Raw genomic sequence first — 14843 nt, forward strand, 5'->3', positions numbered from 1 at the left:
CTACAAAACAGACAGAGAGATGAAGAGATGTAACAAGAACAAAAATGACAACAAACTATATGTATATGTGTATGTAGGTGTATATATATATATATATATATATATGTGTGTGTGTGTGTATGTATCTAAGAAGGGAAAGAAAGGAAGTAAGGAGGGAATTAAGAGAGTGACCTTTGTTATATATGAAGATTAAAATCTTTTCTGGGGGTGCTGGGTGGGGAAGAATTACAGTCACTGCGAAATCAGTTGACGCTTGCGAGTGAATTCGCAAATCCAAATGGAGAGGGGAGATGTGGTTGCCCGACAAGGGACAAAGGGCAACTCAGGAAGGGGAGGGGCTATTGAGGTTAAAGGAATTTTAGATATGAGAATAGTGGAAATATTTTATGTTTTAGAAATGTTGTCTTATAATGTGTTCAAAAAAAGAAAGCAGAAATGGATAAGAAGGGAAGGTGGTGATGAGGAAACGGAAAGGAAAGATAAACAAAGTATGAAATGGCTATGTTGAACTATATGACTTTAAATATTAATGGAATACATAACCAAATCAAAAGGAAGAAACTGTAGGACATGTAACAGCAGCATCATATAATTCAAAAGCCAGAGGAGTAGCTATATTAATCAATAAAAATGTACCAATCAAAATAGAAGAGGAAATAATAGATCCAGCAGGGAGATATGTAATGATAAAATGTCAGATATATTCAGAATTTTGGAATTTACTCAATGTATGTTCACCTAATGAAGAAGATCAAAAATTTATGCAAGATATCTTTTTGAAGATAGCAGACACGCAAGGGAACATACTAATAGGAGGGGATTTTAACCTTAATTTGGATTCAAACATGGATAAAACTGGAAAAAAAAACTAACAGAAAGAACAAAGTAACCAAATTTATAATTAAATCGATGCAAGAAATGCAACTTTTGGATATATGGAGGAAACAACACCCAAAGGAAAAGGAATATTCATATTATTCGGGCAGACATAAAACATATTCAAGGATACACCTATTCCTGTTATCAGCCCACATTCAAGGGAGAGTTAGGAAAATGGATTATAAAGCTAGACTATTATCGGACCACTCATCCCTATTATTGGCAATAGAGCTAGAGGACATCCCACCAAGAATGTATAGATGGAGATTAAACTCCATGCTACTTAAAAGACAGGATTTTAGAGAATTAATTGATCGACAAATTAAAATGTACTTTGAAATAAATACGGAATCAGTGAAAGATAAGTTTATACTATGGGACGCAATGAAAGCGTTCATCAGAGGGCAAATAATAAGTTATGTAACTAAGATGAAAAAGGACTACAATCGGGAAACAGAACAGTTGGAAAGGGAAATAACAAATATAGAAAAAGAATTAGCAATAAAGGAAGATACAACTAAAATAAGAGAATTGGCAGATAAAAAAATAAAATATGAAACACTACAAACATATAAGGTGGAGAAGAACATAATGAAGACAAAACAGAAATATTATGAACTAGGAGAAAAAACGCACAAAATTCTAGCGTGGCAGCTTAAGACAGAACAAACTAAAAGAATGGTATTGGCATTAAGGAAAAAGGACAAGCAAATTACATTTAATCCAACGGAGATCAATGAAAACTTCAGGGAATTCTACGAGCAACTATATCAAACTGAAAACGAAGGGAAAGAAGACAAAATAGATGAATTTCTAACTAAAATTGAACTACCGAAATTACAAACAGAGGAGCAAAATAAATTAATAAAACCATTTGAAATAGAAGAATTACAGGAGATAATAAAAAAAACTACCGAACAATAAAACACCAGGAGAGGATGGATTGCCAATAGAATTCTATAAAACATTTAAAGACTTATTAATCCCTCCCCTTCTGGAAGTAATCAAGCAGATTGATAAAGCACAAAGCATACTAGATTCATGCAAAACAGCAATAATTACAGTAATACCAAAGACAGGGAAAGACCCACTTGCACCAGTGTCATATAGACCAATATCTTTACTTAACACAGATTATAAGATAATAGCTAAACTATTAGCAAACAGATTAGCCGACTATGTACCAAAAATAGTAAATCTAGACCAAACTGGATTTATTAAAAAAAGGCGAACAACAGACAATATCTGTAAATTTATTAACTTAATTCATGCAGTAGAAGGAAATAAAACTCAAACAGTAGCGGTTGCTTTAGACGCAGAGAAGGCCTTTGACAGAGTAGAATGGAATTATTTATTCAAAGTACTACAAAAATTCAGCTTACCAGAGAAATATATTAATTGGATTAAAGCATTATATAAGGGGCCATTGGCGAAAGTGACAGTAAATGGATATATATCAAAACAATTTAACTTAAGCAGATCAACAAGGCAGGGATGTCCACTATCTCCCTCACTGTTTGCGTTAGCTATAGAACCACTAGCAGAACTGATAAGAACAGAAAATAAAATAAAAGGGATAAAATAAAGGAGAAGGAATATAGTCAATTTATTTGCAGATGAACTTCTATATTGCACCAGCTTTCCATCCCACTTATAAAGTATATGTTCCAGTACCTTCTCCCCTATTTTATCTAGCTCTAACCTGGTCCAATCTGGTTTTTCCCTTGTTTTATTAAAATTTGATAGATATCTTAATTGTGCTGCTCTATAATAATTCTTAAAGTTTGGTAGCTGTAAGCCCCCTTGTACCATTCTGTTAATTTATCTAGCGCTATCCTTGGTTTCCCCCCTTTCCATAAGAATTTCCTTATTATTTTCTTTAGCTCATTGAAGAATTTCTCTGTTAAGGGAATTGGTAACGATTGAAATAGGTATTGTATCCTTGGGAAGATATTCATATTAATGCAATTTACCTTTCCTATCAGTGTTAGTGGTAAATCTTTCCAATGTTCTAAGACATCTTGTAATTTCTTCATTAATGGCTGATAATTTAATTTGTATAGATGGCCTAGATTATTTTCTAGTCTAATACCTAGGTATCGGATTGCTTGTGTTTGCCATTTAAATGGTGATTCTTTCTTAAACTTTGTGAAATCCACATTATTCATTGGCATCGCTTCACTTTTATTTGCGTTGATCTTGTACCCCGATATTTCTCTATATTCCTTCAATATCTTATGTAGTTCTTTTATTGATAATTCTGGTTCTGTTACAGAAGGCCTTGTTGAAGCAAAGCAAGGGTAGTCGGGTCCTGGAAGGAAAGGCTGTGACACCAGGTCAGGGTTCCATCGACACTGTGGACATTGCTTCAGTGTCGTGGACGCCTTGGGCAGGCACACCTCTGATACCTAACTATGATTCCATCCCTGTCACAAAACCAATTTGTTCATGACCTTAGTGTTGTAATTGACCCCTGAGGTGAACGACATACTTGTGTTTTTGCCGACATTGCCACCTCCATAACATTGCCCATTTCTTCCCTTCCTCTCTCTATAGGGATGTTGCTGAAAGTCTCAACTGTATCTTTGTTACCTCTCAACTTGACTGTTACTGTTCCAGTGAGTGCACAGTTGTGTGGCGGCCCTATCCTCTATAAACATCCAGAATTCTGTGGACCACATCCCAACCTGTTCCACTCCATTCACTGTCACCTCTGTGCTTGCTGCCAAGAGAATAGTGTTTTTTACTCTCAGAATTTATGTTTGATTACACAATGTGATGCGCTCATAGGTATATCTGGGTGGCACAGGCTTGTGGGCCAGAAGGGCCTGTTACGAGTTGTGTGTCTAAATTAAATTTAAAAAAATGAAAGTAGGAGGATGCATTTTTTTAAAAAATATTAAATTGTAGTTTGTGTTGTTTTCTTTGGAGTGTCTGTGTGAGTGTGGGCATCCAACTGATGACAAATTACTGAGCTCAGAGTTTTTTTTAAACTTTAGTTCAATATTCAAAAGGGGTTTTGAATCCATCTAAATACCTGGCATATTTTCCCTTAAAAACAATTATTGTGATGACATTCACCTGTGAGGCTCAGATTCAATTGCCAGCAACTAAATATTTACAAGAAAGTAATGAAACATAGTTGAGCTTTCTGTGTTTGAAATGACTGCTGCAGCACTCATCATAGATATGGGTTCTTGATAGGTGTCTCGAGGGGTTATGAAAGGCCAAACATATTCTCAAAAAGCCTCTACTGCCTCTAAGAAATTATGATCCAGATTTAAAACCATAGAACACTGCAGGACAGAAACAGGCCCCCTCGGCCTTTCCAGTCTGTGCTGAACCATTTTGTTTTGACCCTCTGACCTGCACCCAGCCCATAGCCATCCGTATCTCTCCCATCCATGTACCTGTCTAAATTCTTCTTAAATGTTAAAATTCACCACTTCAGCTCGTTCCACACACCCACCACTCTCTGTGTGAAGAAGTTCCGCCTAAAGTTTTCCCCTTTCACCCTTACCCCACGTCCTCTAGTTTGTATCTCACCTACCCTCAGTGGAAAAAGCCTATCTACATTTGCTCTGTCTGTCCCCCTCATAATTTAGATGCCTCTATCAAATCTCCCCTCATTCTTCTATGCTCCAGGGAATAAAGTCCTAACCTGTTTAACCTTTCCCTGTAACTCAGTTCCTGAAGTCCGGGCAACATCCTAGTAAATCTTCTCTGTACTCTTTGATATTTTTCCTGTAGTTAGTTGACCAAAACTGCCCACAATACTCCACATTTAGTCTCATCAATGTCTCAAACAACTTGACCATAACATCCCAACTCTTGTACTCAATACTTTGATTTATGAAGGCCAACATGCCAAAAACTCTCTTCACCACCCTATCCACCTGTGACACCACTTTCAGGGAATTATGTATCTGATTCCTCAGTGCCCTACCATTCACTGTGTACGTCTTTTCTTGATTTGTCCTTCCAAAATGCAACACTTCACACTTGTCTGCATTAAATTCCATCTGCCATTTCTTTTTCATCCTATTTTTCCAGCTGGTCCAGATCCCTCTGCAAGTTCCAAAAACCACCTTCGCTGTCCACAAGGACTCCAATCGTTTCTCAATGTTATTTCTGAGCACCTTGTAGCGATAGATCCTCAGGCGGACTGGAAGCAATGTCACGAAGAAGTTCTTGATAACGGTTGAATTTTCTCATTCAATTACATTAAGGGATAATTGAGTTTAATTTGTGTTGAGGAGGAATTTACTTTTATAGCTGAACTGGACTGCTTCGATAGTTTTTGAAGAAGTGTCACTTGCATTGTCCCTGCACTCCATGATTCTACCTTGCCTTTCATTACCAATAGGAGCTGTAGAAGTTGGAAGGACGAGTAGTGACCTGATCATTCTCACAGCCTAATCCTGGGGATATGTACTTGAAAGATCTGATTTTGTTTGACAGAACTCTGTGTCGATTTGGATGAGCAGTGGCCAGCTGAAATACATTGAGGATGTCGCAAAGCGACCCTGTGCCCTGTGATGCTGTGGGCAGAAGAATTGCCTGTCGGGATGAATATGGCACTGTGCGCTTTGTGGGAGAAGTGGCATCAGCAGAAGGTAGGCCTCCTGAAACCTCTCTCAGTGTTTGAAATGAAGAATCATTGACATTCCTCCTGCAGCTTTTCTCCACCAAGGGGGGCTTCAAAGCCCATAACTTCCTTCAGTGGTGCAGCCGCTAATGTAGGAGATGGCCCGTCTGTGCACTGCAAGCTCCCAGAAACAGCGTTGAGGTAATGAACAGGTTTGGTGTTGGTTGAAGTTGGGTTAGGGCCAGGACACTCAGGGAATTTGAATTGGCTCGATGGGATCAGTTGCGTTATGTACTCAAGTCTCAGTAAGCCATGATTTTGGATAGAGACAACTGTGCTAATCACAGCCACAGCCAGCAATAATTTTCAGATTTATACAGGAGACCCAAGAGACTGCAGATGCAAACAAGGCAGCCTGCTGGGGGAACTCAGCAGGTCGAGCAGCGTCAGCGGAAGGAGAAGGTTGAGACCCTTTCTCGTGGCTGCTTGCGGAGAAAGGGGATGGGTAGTACGGATGGGACGAGTGAGAGGAGCCGGGAAGGAGAGATGAAGGAGGACAGCAGAGGGGGAGGGTGATTGATAGGGGCCAGAGAGGGGGGGGGGGGTGGGGCAGGTAGAGCAAGCAGAGCCAGTGAAGTGAAGGTGGAGATTGCTGGTTAGAAATGGAATCAAGGATAATGGTGCTGCAATCTAATGTAAAGGGGGGGGGGGGGGGAAACAAGGGGAACTATCGGGGAGAGATGAAGGACAGATGGGACCAGGTGTAAACAGAAAGTTGGTGGGGGGGGGGAGTGATCTGATGGGTGAAATGTGACTGTCGTCACAATGTACCAAAAGGAGAAGGAAAAATTGGTCAAGCCAAGTGCAACTCAACGAAACAGCATTCTCTGGTCCTCAGTGCAAAACGTACAGACAAACAACCAGATATAACACACACACAGACAAATAATACATATGCTGGACAAGTATTTTATCTATACAAATAAACTGCCCGTGAGAAAAAGCTGTTCCTCAGCCTGGTGGTGCTGGCTCTGATCCTCTTGTATCTCTTCCCTGACACGAGCAGCTGAAAGATGTTGTGTGCAGGGTGGAAGGGGTCTTCAATTATTTTGACAACGGTCCTCTTTAGATAACGATCCTGATAGATCACGTCGATGGAGAGGGGGGGATATCTCCAGTAATCTTCTCTGCCATTCTTATGGTCCCGTGGATTGACCTCTGATGGTGAGGGATGGGAAGGGGGTTGGTAGGTCAGGGGAAAAAAAAACAGCAGCATAGATTAGAAGAGGAGAAGGAACATTCTGGCCCAAATTATTGACTATCTATTGCCTTCCATGGATAATCCATGACCCGCTGAGTTCCTCCAGCAATCTGTTGATCCAGTTTTATAGCATCTGCAGTGTGGCTTAATTGAAATTGGAAAACTCATTGGCTGTAGACTACCCAGGTGCAACATGAGATGTTGCTCCACAGGTTCTCTGCAAATCAGTCGCCAAGTCTAGATTTGGTTTCACTGATGGAGAGGAGGTCACAGCAGGAGCACTGAATTTAGTTGGGCTCATATTACACATTTCAAGGATCCACCAATAATAATGTTACACAAGTTTAAGAAAATGTCATTGGGGAACAAAAGGCTTTGTCAACTACAGCTCAAGAAGCAAGATTACCTGCTTTTCCCATTTTCTGTTCTGATGAACCCAATGACCAATAGAGAATTCGGAGACAGAGAAGTACAAAAATTCTCCATCCTTTAAGCTCTCCTCATTTTCCCTTAACTGTCAAAGCAGCATCCATGGCCCTCAATATCTCAGGATGCACAAAATTGCTGGAGAAACCCAGCAAGCCATGCAGTGTTCTTATCATGGCAAAGATAAAGAATCATACCAACATTTTGAGCCTGAGCCCTTTATCACGGTGTGAGAAAAATGCAGGCAGGGGCCTGAACAGAAGAATGGGAGGGAGGAGCACAGGCCCACAGGCTCGGAGCCATAGATGGATAGGGGAGGGAGGGCCCAAGAGGAGAACGCTGAGCAGTGATAGGGGGAGGGAAACGGATGGAGAGCTGGAGGAGACCGGGATGGGAAGAAAGGGAGATGGGAGTAGCCTCACAGAAACCGGAGAAGCAGAGGTAAATGCCATTCGGTTGGTGAGCGACCTGGAGGAACATTAGGAGTGGCTCCTCCAATTTACGGGTGGCTTTAGTTCCGCAGTGCAGGAAATTGTGGCAATGTCACAGGTAGCTGCCTTTGGCCAAGGCAGTGAATTGTGGTTCCATCTACTTCACAGTGGTGCAAAGGATATGTTGGCACTCGGGGAAAAGCAGGAAGGTTCCTGAAGGACATTGGATATTGTTTAACTTCAGATTATTTTGTCATTATCATTGCTGTCTGTGGGATCTTGTTTAAATAGTTTTAGTTTTAAATTTTGACATACAGCCTGGTATGTCCTCATTGTACCATCTGATGTCTTAATAAACACTAAGAAAAGCTTGTAAGTTTAACAGCACAAATCTTTACTCACATCAGGTTACTGGTCATGTATTGGTACACCATCACACTGAGCGTGCTCACCACTCAAGTGTGATGCGGCTCTTGCAGTGTTCATGCTCCAGCATAAAATAGTCCCAAGTTTCCTCTGTATATAACATCCCTCCTTTAAAAATTAAAAGATTTATTAAAATTTAAAATTTCTTAAAAATAAATTGTTACTGCTTCATTACCTGCACTTGCCCTTAAGAATTAATTATTCCAATTACACAATTGCAGTCCTATATTTATTTCAGCGGAATCGCACTGGTGGTAGGATGTTGCTTCTCCACCTCTTAGACTTTGTTGCGTCTGTCTGGTTTGGTGGTGTTAGTACAGTTGCGGGTGGTGGTGTTGTTTACCTTCTCGGTTCTCCTGTTGCTTGCTGTTCAGTCGTTACGGTATTGTTGGTTGGGGTTTCTCCTCACATTCCCTCACAAGTTGTTGGAATTTTAGAAGCTGCTGGTGCTTCTGGCGCTTTCCATATCAGATCTGGTGTTGGGCAAATGTGGGTCCTGTTTCATCTCAGCTGCCTGCCAGTTTCTGTCTCAATTATGTATGTGTGACCTTGGCGTCTCAGCTTCTCTAACAATCTTTGCCAGACTCCGGGTTTTTAATCACTGGCCCTTTCAGTCCATGAGTCCATGTCCCCCAAATGCACTAATGAACCTACAAACCCCAGTACATTTTTGAAGGGTGGGAGGAAACCGGCGCACCCAGAGGAAACCCACACAGACATGGGAAGAACAGAGAAGAAATGCCTTACAAGACGTACTGGATTCGAACCGGGTCATTGGCGCAGTAATAACATTGCGTTAACTTCTATGCTAACCATGGATAAATTGGGTGCTGTTTCTCTTACGATTGTATTTTATTAGTTGTAATGTGATTTCAAAGGTTGTGCAAAGCACTTTAGGTGTGAGGGTCTTTCTTTCATATTGAAAGGGATTATTGTACTGCAAATTAAGATAAAGAATGGAAAATCTCTGAAGTTACTGCAATAAAATCTGATGTTCATGTTTGCTTTCCACTTTTGTGCTGGTCATGTACATAGTAATAATGATATTCTTAGAAATCCATTGGACAGCTAGTGCTTGTAGAACAAGTTGTGTTTTAACAGTTTTTATTCAATGCTATCAATTGATAAAAAGCAGTGACATGATTACAGTATTCTGAGAGAGGGCATTTGAAATGCAAGCTTTTGAATTGTGCACTTGGAAACCAATGAGTTACTAGGTGCTTTCAAGCTGCCTTGTAAAATGGGGTGAACCAGGCAATTTGCCCAGTTAGCGCCCCACTCACAAGGCAGCTTGAAAAGGTCCAACCCGGTCAGAATCGTCCAAAGTCAACCGGATCCCTGCCCTACCTCGGAGGTAGTTAGGGAACCCAGTTAAATTTACCCAGGATGTGTCGACCGGCGGCCTGAACAGCAAAATGGCTGACTCGGTTACTCCTGTGACATCAGTGCTTGAGCGATGGCGTCACATGGAAACCCCTGGGTGAAGTGTCTGCGGTGATGGATGGGGGGGTGGGGGGGAGAGAGAGAGGGGGTTGCTGCCAGATCCCAGGGTGGAGAACTGGGGGGGGGGGAATGAGAAGTCACTGTCATGGGGGGGGGAGAGGTCAATGTCATGGGGGGGCAGAGGGGTCGCTGCCGCGGGGGAGAGAGGAGAGGGGTCGCTGCCGCAGGGGAGAGAGGAGGAGGAGGGTCGCTGGCGTGGGAGGGGGGGTTGCTGTTGCGGGGGAGACAGGGTCACTGCCACTGGGGCAGAAGGGTCGGCTGCAGGTGGGCGCTGCAGTTTTAAAGCACCTAGAGTTGGGTGTTGAAACCTATGGGATTTGTGTTGAAAAGGAGAGGAAGGGAAAAGGAAGTGAAGGGGATGAATGAATAGCCAAGGGTCCAGGTTATAATATTCCATGGACAACTAGAACTAGAACAGGACTTGAAAAAGGCGGAACATTTTTTGGAGGAGATTTTACTTTTTTCTGATATTCCCTTGACATTTTTGCAACTCCCTGCCCCCCCCCCCCCCCCCCCCAACCAATCGATTTAAAATCAAGTGAAGCTTTGAAATTGGCAATAGTAATCAGTAGCACACATATTGTATAATAGAACTTGCCTATTTGTCATCAGGAGGACTGTCAGTCTGTGGAGACTTTACATTCAGTCATGTGAACCCCCTTATCTCTACCACTGGTATATCTTTATAAAAATAGGTGTATGATTATTCAATGGATGTATAGGATTGGAATTGAAGCTAAAGGCAGCAAACAAACAATACCACTGGTTTGGCATGTACTGAGGAAGATCTGCACGAATCGAGAAGACTCTGGGGAAAAATAAATGAGGGTTAAGAGTGGGATTTCACAGTGTCTGGAAAAAGAGATGATGATGAAGCTGGCTGCATTCTCTGCGGCGATTGAAGTAATTATCCAGTTCAGTACAGGCCCTTCAGAAATGTTTTGTTTTGTAATGTGCTGCACGTACAGCCCCTTCAGCCCATGATGTTGTGTGACCTCTACATTAGTCTACCCAACAAACTAAACCTTCCATATGTTACACCCATAGCCCTCTATTTTACTTGTATCCACATGCCTTTCCAAGTGTCTTTTAAAAGTCTCTATTTGTACCAGCCTCCACCACCTTCACTGGAAATGCATTTCAAATGCCCACTTGCTCTCTGTTTAAATAAAACGTAGCCCTGATGACTCCCCTAAACCTTATGCAGGTGACCTCTGGTGATTGAGGCTCTTGCCCCAGTAAAAGGTGCTTGTCGCTCATCCTACCTGTGCCTCTCCTAATCTTGTATACCTCGATTAAGTCACCTCTCATCCTTCTATACTTCAAAGAGAAAGCACCAGCTCTGTTAACCTTGCCTCATAAGATACATTGTACAATTCAGACATAATCCTGGTAAATCTTGACTACATCATCTCCACAGCTTCAACATCCTTCATGTAATGAGGTGACCAGAACTGAATGCAATGTTACCTCATGACTCTTGAACTCAATCTCTGACTAATGAAGTCCAGCAAACCATAAGCATAAACCTGCATGGCAACCTTGAGAGATCTATGGATTTGGACCCTAAGGTCTCTCTGTTTTTCTGTACTGATAAGAATCCTGCCATTAACCATTTACTCTGTCTTCAAGTTTGATCTTCCAAAATGCATCACTTCACACTTATGTGCATGGAACTCAATTTGCCACTTTTCTGCCCAGCTCTGCATCCTGTCTATCTTTTTGCAGCCTATGACAGACCACCACTTACACTGTCCACAGCAGCTCCAACGTAAGTGTCATCTGCAAATTTACTGATCTATCCTTTATTTACGTCCAGGTCATTTATAAAAACCACAAAGAGCAGGAGTCCAAGAACAGATCCTTGTGGAATGCCACTGGTCACTGACCTCCATACATTTCTACGACCCTCTGCTTTCTACAGGCAAGCCAGTTCTGAAGCCACACAGCCAAGGTTCCATGGATCCCATGCCCCATGACTTTCTGAATGAGTCTACCATGTGGGAACTTGTCAAATGCCTTACTAAAATCCATATACACCTCATCTATCTTCATATATTTCTTTTGTACCTTCCTCAAAAATTTCAATTAAGCTTGAGAGGCACAACCTCCCTCTCACAAAGCCATCCTGACTATCCCTGAGAAGATTATATTTCCCTAAATGCTGGTAAATCCTGTCGATAAGAATCCTCTCCAATAGTTTGCCCACCACTGGTGTAAGACTCACTATAGGAAGCAGGAAACAATTTTTGCAGGAAATAATTCATGAGAATTATTTGGTAGCCAGGAAGGAGCTTAAGAAAGGACTTAGGAGAGCTTGAAGGGGGCACGAGAAGGCCTTGTCCTGTAGGATTAAGGAGAAGTCCAAGGAATTCTAGGCATATGTGAAGAACAGAATGATGACGAGAATGAAGGTGGGGCCAATAAAAGAGGCAACATGTGCCTGGAGTTGGAGGAGATTGTGATCCTGTGTGTAATTAACCCTTGAAGACTCCAATAACAATAACCCTGCACCATTCCAAAATCCGCTACTTATCTGCTCCTCAGTGCTCTGGAATGTTCTATGCATCTAACTACATTTGAGCTTACTGAATAGCACAGGAGCCTTGAATGGCTGAATTCTGTGAGAGGTTGTTTATTGTGTGAAATAAATATGAACATTAAAATGAATCACAGTGTCTACAGACTTTCTTGTGCATTAAAATGAGTCAGTTGTTTTCAAGGAATTTGGCTTGGAGTGGAATGGGACAATCCAAAGCGAGGAAAACACAACGGGGCCCATGAAGGAGTGCAGTATTTCCAGTGCAGGTAATTGAAGTTCTTCTCTCTCTAATTTCCTTTCCCATTGGCGTTGTTTCAAAAGTATCTCTTCCCATTGGCAGTTTCCTTCCCAAGCCCCAACTCAAAGGGAGTGTTAAGATCAACGAAAGCCAGACCTCTGCCGTTCCTACTACACTGGGCACCCCGAATCAGCATTGCTTGTACCATTTCCTCCCTGGTAATGAGGCAGAGACCCTTCAACTTCACCTTCTTGCATCTCAAAGCCCTGACCTAAACTGTGATACCGACTGGCTGCACCCTCTGCTATGTGTGCCAATTAATGCCATACTTGAGTGCACCCATTCTCAACTATGGCCCCTTTAGGACTCTGCTCAAACTTTGAGCCCCTTTCCCTGCGAAGCAGTGAAGTTCATTGGGATAAGGGAGATGGGACGAGAGGGGGTGGGGTAGGTGAAGCTTCTATATAATTGGTATGGATTGTTGACACTGAGTTTGAAAAATTATAAATATTTTAAAAAAGCAGTCGTTCAGTTGGTTTCATCCATAAAATTATTTTTATCAGTCTGTGGCGCCCCCCCCCCCCCCGCCCACAAAAGTGCTGTGGACCCCGTTGAAAATGGCCACTTTAGTGTGAGCAATGTGATTTCCAGTAAAATTCATGCATGTTGTTGAAATTATATTGCTTGCCATCACTTCAGCTGTACGTCATTGATTTAAATCAGACATCATCAAGTTAGTGAATCTGACTCTCTGCAAGCCAAATGATAAACCCTCATTTCGGGGAGTTAAATACCACTGGTGTTAACTTATTGACCTTGTGAAATGCAGCTGGCACTGCAAAACAGGCACGCAAACTGACTTAGCAAAGCAAGACACGTGGCTCAGAATTACAAATAGTCCTTAACTTATGACCGGCATGAGTTACGTCCATCAGCACTTACGACCAAAATTTTTTTAAAAACTTGTACATATGCTGAGATTCTTCATTAAAGGTTCATTTGTTGAATTTTTAAAAAAATTGCTTTAATACCTCGTTAAGACATGCAAATCCGACTTATGACCAATCCGAGTTATGACCAATCCTTCGGTTCTAATTGCAGTCGTAAGTTGAGGACTACCTGTAATTAGAAATAAGTGGGTGATTCGGGTGGATGGGAGGGTGAGATTCGGGTGGGTGGGTGAATTTTGGGTGGGTGGGTGAATTTTGGGTGGGTGGGTGAATTTTGGGTGGGTGGGTGAGATTCAGGTGGGTGGGTGAGATTCAGGTGGGTGGGTGAGATTCAGGTGGGTGGGTGAGATTCAGGTGGGTGGGTGGGAGACATTTTGGTTGGTGGGTGAGATTTGGGTGGATGGGTGGGTAAGATTTGGGTGGGTGGGTGAGATTTGGGTGGATGAGATTTGGATGGTGGGTGGGTGAGATTTGGGTGGATGGGTAGGTGAAATTTGGGTGGATGGGTGGGAGACATTCTGGTTGGGTGGGTGTGAGATTTGGGTGGATGGGTGGTGAGATTTGGATGGATGGATGGGTGAGATTTGGGTGGATGGGCAGGTGAGATTTGGACGGACGGGTGGATGAGACTTGGGTGGGTGGGTGAAATTTTGGTGGGTGAGATTTGGATGGGTGAGATTTGGGTGGATGGGTGAGATTTGGGTGGATGGATGATGAGATTTGGATGGGTGGGTGACATTCTGGTGGGTGGGTGAGATTTGGGTGGGTGGGTGGGAGACATTCTGGTTGGTGGGTGAGATTTGGGTGGATGGGTGGGTGAGATTTGGGTGGATGGGTGAGATTTGGGTGGATGGGTGAGATTTGGGTGGATGGGTGGGAGAAACTTTGGGTAGGTGGGTGAGATTTGGGTGGATGGGTGGTGAGATTTGGATGGATGGGTGGTGAGATTTGGATGGATGGGTGAGATTTGGGTGGATGAGTGGGTGAGATTTAGATGGATGGGTGGGTGAGATTTGGATGGATGGGTGAGATTTGGGTGGATGGGTGATGAGATTTGGATGGATGGGTGGGTGACATTCTGGCAGGTGGGTGAGATTTGGGTGGATGGGGGAGATATTCTGATGGATGGGTGACATTTGGGCGGATGGGTGGGAGACATTCTGGTGGGTGGGTGACATTTGAGTGGATGGGTGGGAGACATTCTGGTGGGTGGGTGAGATTCGGGTGGATGGGTGGGAGACATTCTGGTGGGTGGGTGAGATTTCTTGGATTTGTAGATTGTGAGTGTGTTACATCCAGAAGAGTAGGCTATGGGGATCCACCCATCTTTTCCAGGAAGGATCTCATGTTATCCTGAGTCTTGTCCTTGGTATTTGTGGAGCAAGTGCAGCACTGGTGCATGCAAGCTTGTGCTGATCGATTTAGTGATAATTTTGTTAAAAGAAAAGCTTGTATTAAGTGTCTGAAATATTCAACAGTATCAGGAACTAACAGTCAGTGGTGGTGCAGGACGTACAGAGCCCAGTGTACGTAAATGTTGGAAACAATGTTATTTAGGGACATTCAGTGAGAGAGGAATGACAGAGATCTGGCCACTCC

General features: G+C 42.6%; 1 protein-coding gene and 1 long non-coding RNA gene across 2 annotated transcripts in view; one reads left to right on the forward strand and one right to left on the reverse strand.

Annotated features, from left to right (window-relative positions):
- The window catches only part of tbce (tubulin folding cofactor E), an 84676-nt gene that overhangs the window by 8125 nt on the left and 61708 nt on the right, over nucleotides 1-14843 (forward strand). Inside the window, exons 2-3 of the mRNA XM_069885150.1 lie at nucleotides 5341-5495; nucleotides 12238-12322. Coding sequence (XP_069741251.1) covers nucleotides 5390-5495; nucleotides 12238-12322 — 191 coding nt within the window. The 5' untranslated portion in view covers nucleotides 5341-5389. The remainder of the gene's footprint in view (nucleotides 1-5340; nucleotides 5496-12237; nucleotides 12323-14843) is intronic.
- Nucleotides 6421-8495, reverse strand: LOC138737518 (uncharacterized). Its single transcript, XR_011340994.1, has 3 exons — nucleotides 8355-8495; nucleotides 7988-8119; nucleotides 6421-6685 (listed from the first exon to the last, which is right to left on the reverse strand). It is a non-coding gene; the product is annotated as an uncharacterized lncRNA (long non-coding RNA).

This window comes from Narcine bancroftii, chromosome 6 (assembly GCF_036971445.1).
Source record: "Narcine bancroftii isolate sNarBan1 chromosome 6, sNarBan1.hap1, whole genome shotgun sequence".
NCBI classification, from domain to species: domain Eukaryota; kingdom Metazoa; phylum Chordata; class Chondrichthyes; order Torpediniformes; family Narcinidae; genus Narcine; species Narcine bancroftii.